The 23,720-nt window shown below is 43.8% G+C and overlaps 1 protein-coding gene, 1 non-coding gene and 1 pseudogene across 3 annotated transcripts; 2 read left to right on the top strand and 1 right to left on the bottom strand.

Moving 5' to 3' along the window:
• Positions 1–8,694: 8,694 nt before the first annotated feature.
• LOC147338354 (uncharacterized) lies at positions 8,695–17,682 on the bottom strand (annotated as a pseudogene). The gene is made up of 9 exons (XR_015124649.1): positions 15,811–17,682; positions 14,443–15,052; positions 14,283–14,354; positions 14,133–14,189; positions 12,753–12,821; positions 12,572–12,649; positions 12,309–12,377; positions 10,100–12,208; positions 8,695–9,976 (listed from the first exon to the last, which is right to left on the bottom strand). The product of XR_015124649.1 is annotated as an uncharacterized LOC147338354 (transcript).
• On the top strand, positions 16,338–16,409 carry trnam-cau (transfer RNA methionine (anticodon CAU)). The gene has a single exon. It is a non-coding gene; the product is annotated as a tRNA-Met (tRNA).
• rab33ba (RAB33B, member RAS oncogene family a) lies at positions 16,601–23,677 on the top strand. The gene is made up of 2 exons (XM_086261268.1): positions 16,601–17,079; positions 19,753–23,677. The coding sequence occupies exons 1-2, from the start codon at positions 16,852–16,854 to the stop codon at positions 20,245–20,247; spliced, it is 723 nt and encodes a 240-aa protein (XP_086117394.1). The 5' UTR covers positions 16,601–16,851; the 3' UTR covers positions 20,248–23,677.
• Positions 23,678–23,720: the final 43 nt, after the last annotated feature.

The following is a 23,720-nucleotide window of genomic DNA, read 5'->3' as shown; positions in this document are numbered from 1 at the left end:
ATGAAAACCAACATTCAGAAGATCTAATTGAAGTACTCTTGCCCATCTTTTCTTTCTAAATTCTGTCTCCTTTAAATCATGTAGTGTTTTCCAGTTGAAGTCGGAATTTTCAACTCGTCCACGAACTGGCCAAAAGTCCTGTGATGTCATTTGTTGTGAACACCACAACAATGGAGGACGTTGAGCAATGATATACCTATTGCTTAGTCTATGGCTATTTGTCACATGTGGGGGCCACGCAGCCCGTTCTCACTCCCGAGGCGTAACATGTCGACCTTTTTGTCACGTCCCGCGGCGTTCCTGAGGAACGCGAAAGGAGACCTTCGGCGTTCTTATGGTACGTGGCGGGTTATGGCTGGAATCCAGTGCAATGACGCTCCCGCGGTAATAGACGTTCCAGCCCTGTATTCCAGCCCTAAACCTAACCTTATCCCTAGCCCTGACCATAACCTTATTCCTGACCGTAACCAGGACTTTAATGATGTTAAATAGCGTGTTTCTAAGCGATTTGAAGAAAAAGAGCGAACATGTGTAGATTCAGTCCAGACGGTTCTCATATTTCCTGTTTTTTCCGAGGTCGTCATTTAGGCACGTGGTGGGTAGCCGAAAACGTAATATGGTGACGATTTGTCACCTAGCGTAAAATGTTACGCTTTGGGTGTGCGAACGTGTTGGGCCACGTTGTTATTTATAAAGCCTCGTTGCCAGGTTTAAAAAATATATGTTACTATAAGGTAGACTTGTAGTCAAGACCGCCTAAACCAGGACCAAGACAATACCAAGACAGACCGAGTCAAGACCAAGACAAAGTCGAGACGAGACCAAGATTTTATGCATTGATTAAAGTAAAAACAAAAGGCATTTAATACTATTTTAACCCAAATTGACACCATTAATCAACTGCATAAACCACTTTGAGGGAGGAATGGTTTGCACACTTGATCAATACTCACCCATTGGCTGTGAGCCAGAGAGGGATCTTCCTGAGAAATTGATCAAGTGATTGTATGACTTGCTACAGTTATATAGCAGCAACCTGAAGATCAAGCTGAAAGCATACGCTGCTTTACTGTCCATTTAGACTGTAATGGGTTATTTTGTCATACATCACAAAATAACCATGATGTATACTGTCTTCACTAATACCTGAAACCAGAAAATCAAATAATAAACTCTAAATAAATGATACAATTTGAAAAGTTTCTGACATCAGTGGTCATGGAAACCAAAGGCAAGACAACTGGCCTTTTCTTTGGAACCACAGCAGTTGCACCACATTGGTCATTACAAATACTTCCAGTTTATACAGGGCATGAGTTTTTCTTTTTTTTTCTTTTTCCTTTTTGTTCTTTTGCCATCAGAATTATTGTCTAAAGGCCAAGAAAGATGCCCAACGGATTTACTTTACCAAATTGATCATTACTGTATTGGTCCATTCGATTGACCTTTGTCTTTATTGTTTATTTTATTTTCACTTGCTACACACGGGACAAACATGACTGGGGGAAAGAAAGAGAGGTAGGGAAAGAAAAACAGCAGGGAAGAGGAACAAAGGCAAAAAACAAAAACAAACAAACAGACAAAAAATACAAATATCAATCACCTGGATCACCTGTTGAGAAACAAAAAAGAGAACAACAAGCAGAGAGAACAACAAGAGAGCAATATAATAAACAACATCATTGCGATGATCTATGTAAATATAACAGTAAATACTAAATATTGAATATTATTGTGCAGCACATAAGATCGACAGTGCACAGTGTGCTTTGAGTTAGCAGCCAAAAAAGGTGTAGTTTGTGTCAGTGAGCACCTGTGATGATCTGCTAGAGGGTGTGGGGAGCCATAGCCCCGTCCTCCAGGGCATGAAGCAGGTATGGAGGAGTTTCAGGTTCCAGACATCCAGAGTCCCTCGGAGCACAAGAGACCAAGGAAGACCAACAGAGGGGCAACCGTGCCACTCTCTCAGAAAGAGCTGAGGAGAGCCCCAGATGAGGGGTCACTCAGCAGCCGCGGAGCAGAAGCCAGAGGGAGTTGCAGTGACGCGCCCGTGAGCTCTGCCGGCAGCCAGCTGTGCCAGAGTGGACCGGGCCCCAAAGGGAGCCCCAGGCTCCACGCCCCGGCAAGCAGCCATTAGGACTGAGCCGGTGCATACCTGAACGCCCATCCCTGGACACTAAGAACCACCAATGCACCGATGTCTGAGGGCATCTGCCACTGGCAGGGGGAGTGGTGGGGGGAGATAGGCCTCCATACCTTGGAGGGCCTGAGATGTCCCCAGAGAGGTGGCGTCTGATACCCAACCTGACATATTGACATAGACAAACAGGCACACACAGACACAAACATCCACTCCCACCCTCATGCTCTCATATGCACTTACTCAACATGTGGAGACAGACAAAAATAGACACTGTACACACAATCACACTCCCCAAGCATACTCTATACCCCAGGTCTAGGTACCTTTGCCCCTGGAGGGGAAACTGCACCCAGACCGAGGTAGTGTTACCCTTTTCCCTGGGGTGGAGAGAAGCAGACCGCCCCGACTCGGCAGCAGCAGGGAGGCCCCACGCTACAGACCCCAATTGAACGGCCAACTCCTCCTCCCAGAACCCCCACCACCACCACACACACAGACACACACACACACAAAACATATTAAGGATTGTACATTAACACAAAACTGTTGTCAGAACCATACCATTTCACCAGAGAAACAGACACACACATATGAAGAGAGAGAGAGTATGCATGGTATTCAAACGAATACCAAACAGCCATCATAATTTGTCATACAATGAGAACAGGACAAATCAACAACTGACAATGACTAATTAATATTAAAATCTGTAACATAATGTTTGGAGTTTAGTCTGTTACTGTTGCTATTTTTACCATTTCTTCTTGGAGCAACTGTGACCCACATTATTTCCTTAGGGATTAATAAAGTATTCTGATTCTGATTGTTTCAGGATGACCTGCCATCATCCAATCACACATCTGCTTACCTCCATCTGTTGCTCGTTTCTCCTCGTCTTCTTTTCTCTTTTTTCTAAACTGAGCACCTGATGGCTTTGAACTTTTCTTGTCCATCTTGGTTTTAATTTTGCACTCCAGTATGAACAATCATCCCCCAACTCGAGGATCACCACAACATGATCTAACAGACCTACACCTTAGTTCACAGATTCACTTTGTTTATTCCTGGGATTTCACACAACCCAGGATTCAAATCATGAATACATAATGGGCTTGGATTTACAACATTATGAATGAAATGTGCTCTACTTGGAAGCAGCAGGTCTTCCTCCCCTTTCGACGGGTTGTGTGTGAGACTTTAAATCATCAAATAAATATAAATTTTAAATTGTTATTGATCCTTTACCCCGAGTCCTAAAGTGTATATTTATTTTCTTACTCTTCTTATATATACTGTTGGTTTACTTGCACTGCTGTAACTGGAGCCTCGTCGTCTCGTCTCTCTATATCCTGGACTGCATGTAGCGGAGATGACAATAAAGTTTACTTTGACTTCAGCAGCGAGCATGCGCACCGAGGGCTCTCGCGCTCACTTTTCGGGTATAGAATTTCGAAAAAGACATCGGTGCAAATTATAAGTCTGTATTATAATGTCTGGTGTTTTCGTGTTTGTATTTATTTTCTTTTATTTTGCGAGTTGGTTATTAGACGCTGCCCCAGCCGGTCAGAGACTCCCCCGCCGCCCCGCCCTCTCCTCCCTGAGCCGCAAGCAGCAGGCGCACCTCGCAAACGGAGGGCGCCCTTACTCCCAGCAAATGGGCGATAGAAAACCGATCGGTGCCTGTGACATCCCCGCTATGCGCTGGCATGACGTCGGGGCAGCATGAGTGCGAGCATTTTTTTTTGCCGGTGCCGGTGATGCCGCCCCTCACCACGATGCCGCCCCGGGCAACTGCCCGTATCAAAAACAGCTTCTGGTGGCCGGTATTGACAACTAACTCTTATGACTGTCTTGCTTCTCCGTAGCGTGTTTGGCATTTTTTAACCTTTATTTTTAAAAAATAAAATATTTTCCATAAAATACATTTCAAGAAAGATTTCATTGCTATTATAATTAGGCCTTTAGATTGGCACCAAGGTTGATTTTGATTCATCATTATTTTTTTGCAGGGGCACAGTAAATGTAATAATCATAACCTATAATGGTATATGATGTTTTTCACTTTTTCCACACTAAATGTTTATTACCTTGCTAACGTAAATAACATTACAAGCTCAGTTTGAACTAGAAAAACATTTATTTTAGAAAGATAAACATGAACATTTATGTTGTTGGGGATGGGGAGAGAGACAGACAGGGAGAGAGGTAGTATGTGTCTGGGTGTGAGAGTCCTGCTCAGACGGCACAGTCGTTACAAATGGACACACTGTGGTCCTTGCATGTATGCTTCTCACATTTGCAGCAGGTGTTGACAACTCTTCTCCTTTTTTCTTTGCAAAGTTCGCACTGCCTCCTGCCCTTAAATTGAATGATGGGAGCGGTCCATGAAGCCGCTGCAGTCAGATTTGTGACTACTGCTGCAGCGGCTGATGAGCGAGGAAGGCGCTCTCTCTTTGCTATGTGTGGGTTCACCAGCATTTCTCCCACTTCTTCAATGAAGACCCTCCGTCTGTGTCCTTTCTGCTTCGGCCAGGATGACTCGATTGATGTCCACAGGACGTAGGCATTGTAAAGTGAAACATCAAGGACGTTGTGGAAGAGGGCCAGTGGCCAGTAATTTGTTTTCCTCCTGCAGGAGTAGGTGCCAACAACCTAACAAAAAAAAGAAGCATAAAACATACATATATATTAGACATGAATATGAGCAAGAATGAATAAATATATGCATAACTGGTTCATAATGACACCTACCATATCAAGGTTGTCGACACCTCCTTTGCATTTGTTGTAATCTTCGATTATTACAGGCTTTCTCTTCCCTTCTTTGCTCACGTCTGGGCGGCGGTGTTTTGTGCTTAGTAGCAGCACATTCTTGCCCCGTCGGGGGATGTAAGACACAAGTGTGTGGGTGTTTGTAAAAGCAAAGATGGAGGAGAAGATCTCTCTCTTTTTTGCCTGGAGCAAATGAGGTGGAAGCTCAGGCTTGTTTTGGCGAATTGTGCCAACCAGGGCCATTTTCCTCTTGAGTAGCTCATCTGCCAGTGCACAGGAAGTGAAAAAATTATCACAGGTGACGACGTGTCCCTGGAGCCCCTCTGTCATGTCCAGGACCACCCTCATCCCCTGGTTGACTTCAACACGATCTGGAGCTGCTTTGCCCGTGTACACCTGCAGTCTCCATGCGTAGGATGTTTTGACATCACAGGCTGCCCAAATCTTGATACCATATTTGGCCGGCTTCTTTGGCATGTACTGCCTGAAGCTACACCTGCCTTTGAACGCGACGAGTTGTTCATCCACACAGAGATCTCTGTCTGGGCTGAACAGCATCTCCAGGCGGTGCGTCCACATATTCCAGACTTTGCGGAAGGGAGCCATCTTGTCAACATGGCGTTGGGGGCGGGATAGCTTATCATCGAACCGCAGTGCTCTGCTGATGTTCTTAAACCTTTTCTGTGACATCGTAGCCCGGAAAATGCTCCGTCCCCATTTTTCACTCCAGAGGCTCAACGTGGATTCGTGTTTTGACCTGTAAACACCGGACAAAACGAGCAGCCCCACATAAGCCCGAAACTCCTCTGCGTCTATATCTCGCCAGCCGGGAATTTTGCGATTCCCATGCAGGTTTGTCATGGACACAATATGCTTCACGATCTCATCCGTTAGAAACAGCGCGAAGCTGGATATGGGGTCAACGATTCGGAGAGTGGCATAGCGTGTAGGTCCCGGGGTCAGACCAGTGGCTGCTGGGATGTAGCGGAACGTCTCAGCGTTTGTGGGAGACCAAGATATTTTTCCATTTTTTGACGTCCATGCTGCTTCATCAATTTTCTCTCCGTTTTCATCTCCGGCCGCTGCTGTTTCATCAATTTTCTCTTCGCTTTCATCTTCATCCGAGTCGGAACTGGACCCCAGCTGCTCTGTTTCTGCCTCCGATACCTCTTCCTCCTCGTCCCCAGATTCCACGGGGGATAACGCGGAGCTATCCTCGTACTCAGAGTTCATGATGACTGGATATCACGGATATTTAAATAGATTTCCTTATGCGGCCAGGAGATCGTTTCTCTTGCCTTCCCTTTTGCCAGCACGTGCAGGACTAAACCGATTCAAAACTCTATCCGGTTAGTCGTGACGCATGGACCCTGCTTCCGGTCAGTCCAGCTAACGTAAAGCTACAAACATCTCTACTGTTTAGGCTACGTCCACACGTACACGGGTATTTTTGAAAACAGAGATTTTCCGTATTCGTTTTTTAAAAAAAAAAATCCCGTCCACACGTGAAGTTTTGAGAAAAATATCTCAGTCCACGCGTAACCCCCCCCCCCCCTCCAACAAAACAAAAACAAAGGCAAACGCTGTAATGAGCACGCCAAAGCAACAGGTGGCGATATAATCCTAACCTTGCAGAAATGTTGGCCAATCGGAAGTCTTGAAGCCAGGGCGGGAAAGCATAAACAAAGACGGTGGAACTTTTTTTTACTTCCAACTTTATTTCTTAAGAACAATAACAACAAATATAAAAAGTTTGGCTTCTTACTTGAGAACTTAAAAGCATTCGAGTCTTTCCTACTAGAGTCAGTATAGCCAAATAGCACATTTAGGTAAAAAAGCACAAAATCCGATAAGACATCGCATAGAAGCAGAACTGAGTCGTACATGTGACAGACAGTGAGGTGGAATTATTCCTCAATATCACACTGGAATATGAAACAGCAAAAAAAACAAAACAAGAAAACGTGGACTGGGAGACTTGTCAGGGGAAATAAGGTTAGCCTACCATACATGTATAAACGAATGCCCTACTGTATTTCAGTAGCCTTTAGGTTTGACCTAGTAATGATACAGCTCGGCTTCATTTCTTTAACTACTGTGTAGCTTAACCTACACGAAGTCATCATAATGACAGATTTATATTCATCTGAATCTGCAGTGTAACTGTGTTGGTGTTGAATCCCTACCTCAAGAATGTTGTAGAGTTAAAAGTATAGGAAAAGAGAACACTTAACCTAAAATATTTAAGTGTAGCACTTAAGTAAATATTAATCTTGGTATTCCACCACTGATTTATTTTTAACATTTATTGTGGTTAATTAGTTTTTCATTGTTTTATTCTACCTTTTGTCAAGGCAAAACTCAAGGGCCACAGACAGGACAGACTTGAAAGAAGACTTTCAACTGAAACACATTTGCGTAATGTTGCAGAGGTGGACATACAGATGAAGAAAAGAATTCTGGATATGATGGAGACATCTGAGAGGCGAGCTTCTGAACATCACAGTAAATTATAAGTCACTCTTGAGAGACAAGTTCAGTTGCAGATGGATTTTTACTGCTAAGACAAGTCATGCATCCACCACCACAACCTTTCAACCTGCCACCACACCATGGTGGGCACATCTATGCATGTGCACCACCACCACACGCTGTACCTGGCTCATTTCCACCCAACAGTACCATAACTGAGCTGCCAAGCAGCACACCCTACCCACCCCTACCTTTGCAGGGAGCAGGGCAATTTTTCTTCACACAAGCACTTTTGGAGGATGATATTTGAAATAATCTGCATCGTTACCTATGCTGGGAAATTAATAACTTATGTTGGGAACTTTTGGGGCTGCATCTGTATGCTCAACTGTTGGCATGTTAAATGTTTTCTATTAGCTATTATGCAGCTCAAATCCTTTGTTCAAAACAGCACTTTGACTTTGACTTAAGTGTAAGAGGTCTTCCTTGTAATTTACAGCCCCCCCCCCCCCCCCCCCCCTCCAAATAATCAGACCCAACCAATATAACCCCTTCAATAAAATTATCTTATCTTACATAAATAGGCTGTTGATTTTCTTTACTCATTTCAGTTATTACCAACAAAATAGTTGCATGTTTAATCATCTGGGAATTTACCCAGATTTATTTATTTAGACAGAGATCTTCTCCGAGCAACTCAGCCTCCACTCTGCATGCTTTAAATCTGTTGCTCTTCTGCTTCTACCATTCTGCGTTTCAGATCCACAGCCATGCAGCCCGCCCTCTCTCCTTTCTCCTCCTCACCGTGGTCACTCAGAACCCTGTCCCAGCCTCCATCTTCATCACTACCAGCATTTTGACTGGGGTGTGGCTTGTGTAAAATCCTGTCACTGCTGAGATTTCTTCTGCTATGATGGGTCATTGGAGTCTAACTTCCTAACAGTTACATTGATTTCTGTATCTCAATAAATCATGTTCGGTTTTTCCACATGATCTCTCCTTATTGAACTGCTTTTGTAGATAAGCTTCAAGCCAGAAAGCAACAATACCTAAACCAAAAATATCAGTGAGAAAGTGTGTGGACTATCTCCAGCTGTGTTTCATGCATTAAAGATAACTTCAGACACTGTCTGGTTGTCATGTCTGAAATAGGCTGTACAGTCACACAGATACAAGACAGCAGTCATGTTTCTAATGATATAAATCAACCAGAAAGATTATAAAGATAAAAGCTGTGAGACCCCACTAGAGAAAGGATGGCTTGTTATCATTACATGAAGTGATTTAGAAATAATATGTAAGCTTTCAGGGCAGCACTCACAGCTTTTTAAAACTGATTACCTGATGGTGAGCACACACAGGTATATAAACATACAGGTGAACTCTAAGAGGTTATAAAGAAGAGAGCTGTGCTGCTATTTTTAAAGAACACAATTTATTCACATTTTTATATTTACAATCAGTTTTTATTTATATAAATAAAATAAACATTACAAAACTAGAACAAAACTATATTATGTACAATATCAACAGTTTCTCCCCTATTTCCTCTTTTCTTCCACCCATCTTTGTCTCTCTGCCTCATAGAAAGGAGACTCCTGAAACTCCTTCCAGGTCATCCCCTTGGCCAAGCCCTTGTGCCCGGGCAGAGAGTGCACTTTTGAAGGGCAGTAGATATATTTCCCTGCCACTCCAGGGAAGCCTGTGTGAACATGTGAGCTATTTGGGCCCTGTTTCAGGTCCATGTGGCAGAACCTGCAGAGGCGGCCTGTTTGTTGGGTTTCTGGCCTTTTCCTCTTTTTCTCCATCCTTTCCTCTGACCTCTTCCTGGTAGCATCCAGTTCCCTTTGGAAAAAGTCTGTCTGGGCAAATTCCTCAAAGGTCATTTTAGGGTTAGTGATTCCCTCAGCAGCATAAGTTTGATGCACCTTGTGGGAACTGTAGAAATAGCGCACAGGCCCTCTCTGGTAAAAATAATCGACGGTGGATCCATCTGTCTCACATTGAGACTTGGGCTGTCCACAGGCAAGACAAGTCTTTGTCTGCCCTTTTTCCCCTCAGGCTGCTGCTGTGGCTGCTGCTGCTGTTGCCTTTCTAAGATGCCGTCCACAATCTTCTCTGTTGAGACTTGTGTCAGTGGTGTAGACGGGGCAGGAGGAGGTGGGTTAAACGCGGCAGGCTCTATGGTGATTACAGGGACACTAGTTGTTTCACTGCCTTCAGTTAAAGAGTGCCACAGCTGCTGAGTCTCCAGTAGTTTTTCTGGGCTTATGTTCAAAGATGAACTGGTGTTGAGAAGCTTAGCCAAGTGCTTCAACTACCAGGATATGTGCACCTTGGATGTGGGACGCAGCAGGCTGTTGGGATCTGTAGCCGAGTGATGGACCATGTCTGCATAATCTTGATCCACAAGCTTCAGGATGTCCTTCTTCCCATGGTACTTTTGCAACAGATCATCTATTGCCTCTTTCATGGGTCGTGTCCAGCATGTGTGGTCCAGCACAAAAACCCGTCCACCTGTCTTTATAGGTCCAGTGCGAGCACTCCTTGGTGAGGCCCGCATCGGCAGAGGTAGAGCTTCAGAGATTTCTGGGAAACATTAATAATAGTTACTCATATATCATGTAATGAACTAATAATAATAACGTATACATTAATAATAATAATAGTAAGTACACGGAATTGTTTGACAATACCACTATGTTAACTTACCCATGACTGTTGTAGGTTGCTGGGTGTCTTCTGATGCTAACTCCTGCTTTAAAAGTGCACCAGAGAAAGGGTGGGTGACAGGTGGTGCTGGTGTGGGGGATGCCACACCTAGCGGTGCCAGGCTGGAGGAGGGTCCTGCTGCTGGAACCTGAAGTTGGGCAGCCACAGGTTTTGGAACAGAGGATGGGGGCTGAAGGGCAGCCGGTTCATCTTTTCTCAGGGTTTTGTGTTTGTCCCAGTTCAGAGGGACTGGACGGCAGCCTGGCTCTCTGTGTTCAAGCCCAAATCGCTCTCCAGTGTCTCTGTCAGAGAGGTGAAGTGCAGGGTACTTCTCCTGATCAGTCACTCTTCTGGAGGCTGCATTCAACTCCACCACTAGAGCTGGATCAAAAACAGAAGGGAGAATGACACCTGGATGCTTAAGGTCCACCAGTCTTTGGTAGTTCCATCGTGCCACCCCTGTCATGCCCTGGACTTGGAATAGTTCATTGGATACATGAGTCCCGGTAATCCACTGGGCCTGGTGGAAATGATAACCCTCCTGCTGTGAAGTGCCTCGGACAGGAATCCAGATGGGGACCTTGGCACCTTCACCAGGGACATGGTTAAGCTGAAGAGTCCCACCGTACCTAAACATTACACCCTCTGAGAGTTCAGGGTCACTGAGGCAGCCACGCAGAATGTGGACTCTCTGAATGCACCACGTCTTCAGCATGGATGGCTTGAAGAGTGGGACATTGTTGGGGTCTGTGGCCAGGTGAAAATGATTCAGGATCTTTTCCGCTCTGTTCAGCAGCTCAGTGGGTTGTGGTATTTGGATCCTGCAGTGCTCCCATATGTGTTGCTTTGTGGGATTAGCAGGATGGATGCCACAAAACTTATAAGCATCCTGGAGCCTCTTCAGGTCCGCCTGATCAACCACTGAGAATGCAGCAGAGAGAAGCTGGCAGAAAGTGCTGAACAGAGGATGATGCTCAGAGGTACACTCCACTCGCCTCAGGCAGTGGAACGGGTCCACTGGTACCAGTGGTAGCCGGCCTTTTCCACTCCTGCATCACTGTACCTTTTGGCCATTCCCTGGTACATGGTTCAGTCTGAGACCTTTCTGTCTCAGACTGAACCATGACCCACGAAACACTCAGCCAGTTTTCATTCATTATGTAATAACTGGACATGACCCCAGATGCCAGCGTGACTTTTCGTGCCACCTTCCTGGTGTGGTCAGACCTGAAGATGTGGCCTGGATGAGTTTGGATATGACTGGATGTTGACGTCGGAATTCGTCGAGCAGGCAGTCAGTCAGGTAATGGCTGGACACAGAAACACCACACCAGGCATGTGGGTCTTCATAAGACCTGAACTCCTGTGGCTTATTTTCCTTCCTCAGGAACTTCCCAATGGTCCTCTGTCCATGGGCTCCTGCCTCAGAATCCCAGACCGATTCTGTGGCATGGAGGTACGCCAGGTGAGCTCGCTCGTACTTGAGGTGCATGAGTTCATTTAATTGTTTTGCAATATCTGCTGGAGATTTCCCAGTCCTCCTGAGCTTATCCATAACAGACTTGCAGATGGCCTTTTTATATGTAAGAAAAGCAGGGAGAAGGTTGGTAAACCTTTTGGGCAGTTTCTCCAGCCATCGTGGATTGTCAGCAAACCAGTTCCTGCGACAAGCCCTGCAGCAGAGTCGTGAGGACAGGATGTAATACTGACCACTGGTGCCAACAATTACTCGTGGCCTGCCCACACCAGCAGAGACCACTTGTGAACCAAAGCAATCATGGAGACATGGCAAGATATAATTGTTTCTTAACCTGACCATGATAGCACTAACACTCTCAGGTTGGAGAAGAAGGCTGAAGAAGGGGTGGAGCTGGAAGAAATTTGGCGATGGTAGGTCAGCCACTGTATCTATGAGCTCAGGCTGTGGAGGGAGACGCCAGAGTGAAGTCGCGTTCCCTGTGTGACGCACTGGTCGAGACCCAGGCCACAGTCCAAGGTCCTGAAGCTCAGTCTTCATCCACAGCTGCTGGTGAGTAGAACAATTCCAGCTGCTGAGGTCATACTCATAACCAGCCACTGGAACTGGAACAGCTGGCTGAGCTGAAGGATCTGGGATTGAAACGTAAATATTTGACAAAACAGTGCTACTCTTATATTGTTACTGTTGGAATACACAGAAAAAAATAAAAGACATGCAGTATACGCTCACCATCTTCACTGCTGTCTTCAAAAGTCAGCACTTTGCACACAGATGTGGAAGCAGCATCTGTACTCGGTCCTGAAACAAATGAATGCAGTCATTCTGTAATTCATTTGTGCAAATTATGAGCAAGATGACAAAATGTAACCTGAGCGTGAATAATATGCTATCATTAATGATCTATGCTTTAAGCAGACGTTTAACTGAACATCAACTGTAAATGAAAATAGAGAGGGACCAGGATTTGACTCAGACCTTTCTGTTTCACTGACCTGTGGTCTCCTTAAGTAGAAATGCCAGCTCCTGTGGGAGGGGCGCAGGTGACTTCCTCTTCACACTTGAGGCTGCACCTACAGGTATAGTAATCGAAAAGAGTAATGGAAACATTTTTTTACTCTAGACACAATAAACAGAACATTTAATTATATGAAAAACATTATAGTTGTTTTGTACCATCGGCTGATGATGCCTGAGGTTCTGCAGTTGTACTGGACGGTGGTATGGACAGTGCAGCAGATGGAACTACAACAAGAAAACGTGTCAGCAGCTTCATAATTTACACTGTATGTGAGTGTTGCTGTTAGTAGGAACTCACACATCCATACTCTTACTTCTCCTGTTTCTCATTGCAGAACAAATGTAATTTATTTATATGCAACCGAGATGCCAAACCAAATCATTTTAACCTCTTCTCATCGAAGCAGGAGGAGCGGTATAAGTCAGTGAACAACATGCATTCAGGTGTTAGTAACTACTGCTACTTGTTTTTAACACATTCATAGAGAACAAGAACACATACTCACCCTTTGTGGTTGAGTCCTCAGGACAGTTAGCATAATGCCAGCTGTTAAGAAATATATTCTAAAACACTTCTTCAGTAAAGACTCAGAGAAGAGAAACACACAGAACTTCTTGCTAGCAAGGGCAGCCTCCAGACTGAGAGACTCGCGCTGAGAAACTGCCCCGGTCTTTATTTATACTTCAGTGAGCGTTTGTTCCTTACATTGGAATGTGGAGGTGTGTGTGTGTGTGTGTGTGTGTGGTCAGAGTGTGGCCCCATAAACAACTTCCCTAAACCTGCTGGTCTCGAAGTCCAGCAGTTCATCAAACCAAAAAGCACTTAGACTAAAACTGACATAGCTACGTTAATCCTACCGTAAAACAATAAGACAAGGTACGACCTCTCCCATGCTCCTAGGATGTGGGGGTGAACACCCTAGAATGTTACAGACCTCCTAGGATGAGACATTCTTTCAATATGCCACCAACTATATACTTCTACACACAAATAATTACATGCAGCATTCTACCATATGCAAACTTATATCATTAAAAGATTATACTGACTACTAAGTACAATTTTCCTATTAACACCAGCATACAACTATACTATTAGCGGAACATCGCCAGAACGTGGCCAGAACACACAAAACAAGAACAAGACAATATATAAAAGTTCAGGCTCAGCTTTGGAGAGCAATTATGGGCGACCATGGCTCAGGGGGTTGGGAAGCGTATCTGTAACCGGAAGGTCGCCGGTTTGATTCCCGGGCTCTCTGTCCTGGTCGTTGTGTCCTTGGGCAAGACACTTTACCCTACCGCCTACTGGTGTTGGCCAGAGGGGCCGATGGCGTGATATGGCAGCCTCGCTTCTGTCAGTCTGCCCCAGGGCAGCTGTGGCTACACCTGTAGCTGCCTCCACCAGTGTTGAGAGTGAGTGAATAGTGGCATTGTAAAGTGCTTTGGGTGCCTTGAAAAGCGCTATATAAATCCAATCCATTATTATTATGTAAAACAATTGTACTCCAGTTCTGAAACCTTTCATTTGAAAACCTGTGTTTGCTCCTGAAGCTCCTCTGGGTGTGGACCCTGCTGCTGCTGGCACAGTGACTAGTTATACAGAGACAGAGGACAGGGACATATGAGACAGAAACAGACTTAGCAATTATCGCTTCTGACATTTAGTAATAACGCAGTACTTACAGCTCTGCATGTGTAGTTTTACAGGTGACATGCTCAGCATTGCGTCCTCCAGGTCTTTATCCTCATCCATCCCTATGATGCGGGCAACAATTAGATAAATATATAATGAACTTATATTTCACATCAACACTGTTATTAAAATATTATTAAAACAACTTACCCAGGGGTTTAGTTGGAGCATTTGTGGAAGCAGGCGCAGACTGCTGCAGCTTATGCATCCGTGTTCCTTGACTGCAGCTCTTCCTCATGATAAGGTCTGCATAGCCGTCACCTCTGCCGTCCCAAATCTCCTTCCAGGTGCTCTTGGCTCATGAGCCAAAGCCAACCAGCTGATCATCCTCAGAGGCTTCTGCAGCAACACTCACTCTGCTGGCCTCATAGTCCAGAAGAGCTTTTATCTCTGCAAAGCTGAGGGTATACTGTACAAATGAATGCAAGCTCTCCTTGCCATGCCCTTCTTCCAAAGAGGTCCCTGCATCCACTTCTTTCCTGAGATCTTTGATCAGGTACATGGTGTACCCGACATCATTCTCCAGAAGCCACCGGAAAGATTTCCCTTTATATTTTCCAAACTGCAGGATGTACTCTCCCTGCACTTCCTTCATGTTGGAGGCATCGCCTCCTCTCTGATAGATGACAGTCAGAGCATCGTCTTCCCTCACAGGTGCAGACTTGTCCTGAAGCTTGGGGTCATTTTTAATATCCAAGTGGCCTCTTGCGGAACGCCACAGAGATTTTCCCTGGATATGACGCAACAAACCTTTGTGCATCTTGACATGCAGTGAAAAAATAAACAATTATATTAAACAAAATTGATTCCAAACAGAAACAAAGACATTCCAGGTTATAATCTTGCTGCTTGGTTTAGACAGCAGGATGCAGGAGAACAATAAAGAGACACAATTTGAAAGAACATTGACAACATTTGCGATAAAATTGTTTTTTCCTCCAGGTATAACAAACTGTTCTGTCTGTAAATAAAAACCTTTCATGGTTGAATGATTATCTGCAAAATTTGTGGTAACTGCTTAGCAGTCATGGCACATAAGAATTGCTGGTAGATTATCAACATATCTATTTAAGCTATCGTGTTTATTCATACACGAGTGGGCATTGCTCATGTTAGAGAGATATCAAGACAGACTTCCGCATTGATAAGATTACTGCCCATTACAAGATGAAAGCAATACATTTTTTAAGCAGGTTCAGTCATTTAGCATGTCATCTCATAACAAGCCACTTATCGGTTATTTAATTGTACCACATTATAGTAATGTCAGTGTCACAGCAGTCAGAAACCTACAAAGTTTATTTAACAGTAAAACACGTCAATGAAACACGCAATTTATTTAAGGATCACGTTCATTCATTTTTTACCGTGCCACTTTACAACAGCAGATAAACTCCCACCGTCTTTAACTGAGCGATGGATGCTTCGTAAATGCAATCGCAACACGCCTATTACCTGTAATATACAGCTGTAAATGTATTCTGTTTGTTTATTCTTATTTCAAACGACGTTTCTTACCTTTGATCAATGAATGAGGAGCGTTGGGATGTGTTGCGAGAGGTGAGTTACTTGTTTTCTCTCCCGAAACGTAAAAGAGGAGATTTTTTCAAAGTGCCGCCGCATCTCAAACTCGCAACAGCGCCGGAAGACCGTAGTGGCCAAAAATATATCACACCCGTAGTGCTTTAGCGCTACCATAGAGAATGAATGGGAAACAGTTTAGGGCCGTTTAGCTAAACAAACCCAAGCATCGCGCGGGGGCATTTAGATTAATGTCCACAATGCCCCGAACCGCGCTTTCAGTCTGCCAAAAGCACATCCAATGTGCATTCGAGCTCGAATGGTCATTAAATAAAAAGATCAGCCACACTGATCATTTTATTAAAAATGAAAGAATTTAGACAGTTTTTAACTCTCAGTGATACCGCAGTGTGTGTTTGACTTTGGGACCTGAAGCGGAGTCTGAACTCGGAAATTAAACCTAGTCCTTTTTTATGCTTTTTTTTAAAAACGAATACACGTAACAGTCAACTGTCTTCAGCTGCAGCAGAGTGGCGCAGCGGAAGCGTGCTGGGCCCATAACCCAGAGGTCGATGGATCGAAACCATCCTCTGCTATCTGTTTTTGTCCCTTCAAGATTTCTGACGTAATTCAGTGATCCCAATCTTTATGCATTTCCCACACAGCTCATGGATGACCGGTTAAATTCAGTGTCCTTTTTTAGTGATTAGAGGTTTCTTATATGAAGTTCATTTTTACATTATTTCTCACTGGACATGAACCTCACGTAAAATACAATCTCGCGAGACGCCACGTTGTTTGGACTACGTTGAACGTGTCTTCCTAGGTAGGCTGCGGATAGGAGTGTTTACAGGGATGCGCTCGTTTAGAGACAAAGATCAGTGTATACATTGACATTTTCTAAAGATGGCTCACGCAGCAGCTGCTCTTCTCGTCCTGTAACCGCCTGAGTTCAGACCGAGCAGTAGCTGCAGTGGAGCCTGATAACTGACAGCTAGTGGACACTGGGCCCAGAGTCGTCCAGCTCTTCGTTGTGATATGGCGGAGAGCGGGTCGTCAGCTGAATTCTCCAGCTCCCTGACGAGCTCCAGTCTTCCACCGCCGAGGACCCGCATCTTCAAAATCATCGTCATCGGGGACTCCGGGGTCGGGAAGACCTGTCTCACTTACCGCTTTTGTGCCGGCAAGTTCCCCGAGAAGACCGAGGCCACGATCGGGGTGGACTTCAGGGAGAGACTGGTCGAGATTGACGGCGAAAATATCAAGGTGTGTACTGCAGAGGAGCTTCATTGTTACACATCCAGTTCCTCAGGGTGTCTTGGCTGGACTTCAAGGTTCAACGACAACACAAAACGGTTTATGCTATATGGTGATTGACAGCTAGTGGCAGGTCTTATCAGTGGGCCTCTGATCAGGTCCACTGCAGCAGCTATGTAAAAAATGCCTTCTGTAGTACTTGGGACATGTTTTACTTCGACCTCACTGGATACCAACCCTGATGTGCAGGTCATTAGGATCATTTGGATGGTCACTTTGAAACAGCACTATTTAATCCTTGTTACAAGTTCTCATCTGTAGGCAAGTGATTACAGACTGTATATAAACGATGGACGTAGTCATCGTGACATCAGCCATGGGCACTTAATCGATATTAAATGAAAACCAACATTCAGAAGATCTAATTGAAGTACTCTTGCCCATCTTTTCTTTCTAAATTCTGTCTCCTTTAAATCATGTAGTGTTTTCCAGTTGAAGTCGGAATTTTCAACTCGTCCACGAACTGGCCAAAAGTCCTGTGATGTCATTTGTTGTGAACACCACAACAATGGAGGACGTTGAGCAATGATATACCTATTGCTTAGTCTATGGCTATTTGTCACATGTGGGGGCCACGTTGTTATTTATAAAGCCTCGTTGCCAGGTTTAAAAAATATATGTTACTATAAGGTAGACTTGTAGTCAAGACCGCCTAAACCAGGACCAATACCAAGACTTACCGAGAGGACAGACGCACGCTCCACTTGACTGTCGCGTCTCTCACCCTCTCTGTTTTTCACATAATGATATTATCCTATATCCTCGCATGTGATTGGCCACAATATGGAGGGATTGGAGCACTATGTCGATCTGAGACAGCAAGACTGAGACAAGACCAAGACCACGTAAAAGTTTTCTCAAGACCAAGACCAGTCTCGAGACATCCAACTCTACTACAAGGTCATTAAGATAAGATGGGGCCTGATTATTTAAGACCTTGTATGTGAGGAGCAGGATTTTGAATTCTGGATTTAACAGGAAGCCAAAACAGGAGAAATCTGCTCTCTCTTTCTAGTCCCTGTCAGGACTCTTGCTGCAGCATTTTGGATTAGCTGAAGGCTTTTCAGGGAGTTTTTAGGACTTCCTGATAATAATGAATTACAGTCGTCCAGCCTGCAAGTAATAAATGCACGAGCTAGTTTTTCAGCGTCACTCTGAGACAGGATATTTCTGATTTTAGAGATATTGGTGCACATATTACACACAATGAAGAAAGCAGTCCTACATATTTGTTTGAAGTTTGTTTGAAGGACATGTCCTGGTCAAAAATGACTCCAAGGTTCCTCACAGCGTTACTGGAGGCCAAGGTAATGCCATCCAGAGTAAGAATCTGGTTAGATACCATATTTCTAAGATTTTTAGGAGCAAGTACAATAACCTCACTTTGATCTGGTTTTAGAAGTGGTGCCACTGACTAGCCAATATTTGGTATGCAGTCTGTTGACGTCACATTTTCAGACCACCTGGCTGGTATGGAACCCCAACCGAGAAGGTACTAAAAAGGTATCTTGTACCAGGTAGTACCAGCTAATGGAAAACCCTAACAACAGAGTCGAGTCGAGCCGACCGGAGTAGGTACTAGTGGAAAATGGCTATAGATAAGCATTACACAGTCACTGACCATGCAGGAAGACAAGCGTATAAAAGAATGTTAATCGAGTTGAGTAAAATGTTCTGTCAATTGTGATTCTAATTTTTTTTACTGCACTCTACTGCCTCAACAGTTTGGTCCACACCATGTTGATTTTGTCTGTACAGTTGTGAGCCTGTAAAGAAGGAAAGGTTGCTGTTGCTAGCTTTGCTAACATTAGCCACTCTTTACAAACGAATCTGTTTTCAGTAATATTTACAAAGTGCCACACATTCCTACAACATTTAAAACATGACTTGATTATCAAAGATTTTAATGGCTCCTAAATCCACTCAAATGTATGTTTGTGTGGCCAATGTTTAACCTCGCCTACTCCACTGCGCTCACTTTAGAACAATGTACCACTTAATGTGACCTTTTTTTTTGGGGGGGGGTCTTTATAAGAGAAAGAACTTTGAACACATATTTAGACCAGGTATTTCAGTTAATGAGCTAGCTGCATCAATGATCTGCACAGATATTTGGATTTCTGTGTTGCATAAGTGTGATCGTAAAGGGCTTCATTTGCTGTGGCTGCACAATTGCAGGCACTGCACTACAGGAGTGCCAGCGACACATACGTCATCATAGGAAGTAATACAATAAGAACAGCTGCTGTGGTATCTCCAGTTGGCAGTTAATTCAGTTAACTGGCATTAACAATGACAGCCACATTTCAAGACTAACTGACTCTTCCCTAATTTCTAATACTGATGCACAGATCATGAGACCTGCAACAATGTAGAAACAGTGTGTCAGTGTTGTGTTTGTAATGGTTTTTGGCTGACAGTAGAACTTAGTGACACAATAATATGGATAAAAACACAGTTCTAGTTTGGACTGTTCTAACTAAAACCACTTGGAGCAGTCAGTAAGATTAGAAAAACGGTATAATAATAATAATCTTATTATAATAATGAATGTAATTTGTGAGTAAATGACATCACTGCTTGTCTTCTGGCAGGATTTCACTTCTGTATTGTCTCGTACAGATCCAGCTGTGGGACACTGCAGGCCAGGAGCGTTTCAGGAAGTCCATGGTGCAGCACTACTACCGCAACGTGCACGCTGTTGTCTTTGTCTATGACATCACCAACGCTGCCAGCTTCCACAGCCTCCCTGCTTGGATCGAAGAGTGCAAGCAGCATGCACTGGGCACAGAGGTACCCAGGATCTTAGTCGGAAACAAGTGTGACCTCCAAGACTCCGTGCAAGTAAACACGGACTTGGCTCAACAGTTCGCAGACGCCCACTCCATGCCGCTGTTTGAGACATCTGCAAAGAATCCCAACAGCCAAGGAGACAGAAACTATGGAAATAGTGACCATGTCGAGGCTATTTTCATGACAGTCGCCCATAAGCTGAAGTCTCAGAAGCCCCTGGTGCTCAGCCAGCCCCCTGAGGCATCAGGGGGAACCATCAACCTAAACAGGGGGCAGGATGATGGGGGGGACGGGACCAGGAGCTGGGGCTGCACCAGCTGCTGAGATAGGCTAACGGAGAGGATAGAAGGAGACGAGCTCGGCCCAAGGTGGCTGATGGCTGATGAGGTTGGAGGCAGACGGGGCAGAGCGAAGAACGGATGTCAAAAAAAGAGAAAATTGTTCTTAAAAAATGGCTTCACAATCAGAACAACAGATGAATGTTTCCAGTAGAGGATATATTAGTTCACTGCTTGTGCTTAACTGACTTATAACCATTTGAGGCAGTATGTGACTGTCTAGGATTGGCAGGGTTCACGGAAATGAACTGTGCCAATGAATGATTGGAAAACTGGGGCCAAAAATCTGATATTAAATCAGTAATTATTCGTTTAACTCCTTCAGTAGAGGCAGATATGTAGGGTCAAAATAACAGAGCACTTTACAAAGTAATGCACTACATGCCGTTTAATTAGACTGTATGTTAGAAGAGCGGTGTCACTGTGGTATTATAATGTTTGTAGACTGCATTATCTTAAAGGTGTTGGTCATGTTATCTCTGCCCCCCTCGTGGGTGTAACACTCCACAGGTGGCTGGTTTTAGTTGTCTCATCAAAGGCTCCATGTGAAGTTTGCATCTAAATAGTATTTTCACTCTTTGTTTATGTTGAGTGTGAATATGCAGATGCAGTATTCTGAATATTTCACATGGGATCTGGTCTTCCCAGTCCACGGTCTATGTTTCTATTCTGGGACACCATCAGACTAACTTTTCTCAAGTAACACTACATTTAATTCTTTATTCCTGGGACTTTGAATTTCCAGTGTATCCCCTCTGTTCATACACTTTCTTCTGACTGGTCGCCCTCCAGAAGCTGAGGGTGTTTTTGCTGAACTGCTTGCTTTCTTAGCTTGTTATCACCATTAATGCTAAAGTTAATTATAAGAAGCAGAAACGGGCGCGTGCTAGCAGAGTGTGCAGACCGTTAAAAACAGCGGCTACAACTATGAGTTGAAAACTTCACAGGGTGCCTTTAAATCCTGTTGCTTTTACTCCAGTGATCAAAAAATTGTCCACTTATATTAATATTCTGTGTGTAACTTAGTCATAACGAGTTCACTGAAATACTAAATTGGAATGAAATGCATGGAGGGAACAATATCCACATTATTGACTTTTTATAGAAAAAGTGGAGTTTTTTCCACTCGGTTTTGGGCTGATTCATTGAGTTATGGACAACCTTTCTTTTTCCTCCTACTATATGAACTTTATTATTATGCCGAAGTGAAGTTTGTTTAATATTAAGAGTAGATGGAAAGTAAAGAAGTATGATTACTTCAATGACAGTTTTACAGAGTGGTTTCGTAAAGTTAAAGGCAAATTTTAGCTATTTGTCAATTATTAGGACAACCTCAAACCACAGCAGGGTCTGGGAGCATGTACAACAATCATGTGTCCATTATGACCAATTCATCACATCTTTTCCAGCCAAACAAAAAGATTCAACATCAAGTTCATGCCGTGATGTCTGCTACTGGCATCGCACCTAGTGAACCACTCCCGTCTGTGTCAGCTCACTTTTATTTTTACAGCTGAAGCTGCTTCAGAGAAAACGATATTAATCCACTTCCTGTTCCTCGTAACAGTGGGGGAAACTGCTAAGGTGTTTTCAGTGCATGTACAGTCATTGCTAACCACAGCTACCAGTAGATATACTTGGTACTTAATGTCCTGATAAATGTCCCAGGGAAGCACAAAACCATCCACATAATTACGAGACAACTCAAATTTGTTTTTTGAGCAAAATCTTTGCTAATAAATTGTTTGTAAACGTAGCATTAGCATTAGCGGACAGTTAACAAATGGTATTATCTTTCGCACCTTTACTGAAACATTGTGCCAATAAAAGGTGAGGAAATGATCAAGTCTTTTTCATGTCAGGCCTTAATATAGCTCCTCATAATTGGAGCTAAAATATCCAGGAAATCATGGCTACCATCTAGCTGCTAATCTAGTTTGCTAATTTCCTCTGTTTTTGTTTCACTATGTATGTACAGTCTGTGTGCAGCAGTTGTTATTATTAGGCCTTTAAATGAACCTTTGTATACTGCAATAGAGTACCACAGTCTGAAAAGAGCTAGCACTGTTTCACTCTCTTTTCTCCAGGTTTTTGTTTTTGAATGGATTTGCTTCCTGAAACAAGATCTGTAGTTTTCCTATAACATAAAAACTGGGACTAAATACCCTGCTGATGAACACTGAGATTGTGGCATTGCAGAAGTTGCCAGGAATATAAAATGTAACAGGACCTATAGCTTAATAAATAAATTTAAATACATTTTTGTTAAGATATCGATAAATCTTGAAAAACCTTTGGCTTTTTGAAACATTTTAGATTGATGCTAATGTTCTAAGATGCCCCACAAAAATATGGCGCTATTGCTTTTCCAATTCCTAATCTTGTCTGTAATTCAGGAGCAATGACATATAAGGAATGTGCTCAGTCAGTCAAACGGGAACCTTTACGGGAAATACTGGTTAAATACTGCTTTTTATGTGTAGGGTACAATTCTGCTGGCCAATCAGATGATTAAAACAAATAAGTTAAGTATGTATCAATGTGGTGGCGGTGACGCCAGCCATCATCCACCCACGATGCATTCTTCAGATCCCCTCCCAGGTCATTAAGCCCTCACTCACACCTTTGTCTGTGTGACCATAACAACTCACAGGATGGTGGGGAGGGGGGGACACCTGATGAAGGACTGACACCTTGGCTAGCGTGACCTAGAGATGTGAATCTGCTCTGGAACCACCTCCAAGAGGACAGTTCATCAAAGGGTTAAATACCCGGGACTCAAGTTTTAAATAGTTTTTTCTTTACAAAAAAGGGAAAATTAACTATCAGGCAAATTGTTATTGCAGACATTGCGCTGACCTTGGATTTCCCTACTTCATAGTGCGTCGCTCAGGTGTCTTAACATGTGGAGTAATGTCTACATCTGCTACTTAGATTACACATAAGCTTGTGATATAATACTAAGCATGTCTGGCAGCATTCTACAATAAATGCCATCATTCCGTCCACAAGCAGCGACGGCCCCTTTGCTGGTGTCCATAGAGTCATTTTGTGGCTTTGTGTCAGTTTGTGCATGTCTGACCACAGCTGGTACACTAGAGACACACAGTAAATGAAAACACCACTTTCTCTCAGGACTTGCTGTTCACAGCCCAAGCATCTGTGGAGCCTGTCAGTGATGTGACTGGAATGGGGGGGTGGGCACTGCGTGGGTTTTAATTGTTGTGGGCTCGGCTGCTTTTTTCTGTTCGCAAAGTGTCCTTTGTTTTCATTCCAAGTCCGCCTTCACACTGGGCTCTACTGTAACTTCCTTTGGTTTACTTTTGTTCTTTAAAGATGCAAGACAGGATTGCTGTATATCTTACTGTAAATGGGCCGAAAGAAATGAATTAAATCCATTAAACTGGTGGAGAAAAAGGGAGATTCTGTGGTTTTATGTGCAATAATGTTTCAGCTCTC

Source organism: Aulonocara sp. 'chitande type north' Nkhata Bay, linkage group LG2 (assembly GCF_057382095.1).
Source record: "Aulonocara sp. 'chitande type north' Nkhata Bay isolate Kocher_YH1m ecotype deep benthic linkage group LG2, A_spYH_male_GT1.1, whole genome shotgun sequence".
NCBI classification, from domain to species: domain Eukaryota; kingdom Metazoa; phylum Chordata; class Actinopteri; order Cichliformes; family Cichlidae; genus Aulonocara; species Aulonocara sp. 'chitande type north' Nkhata Bay.
This window is presented reverse-complemented; position numbering and strand designations above follow the sequence as displayed.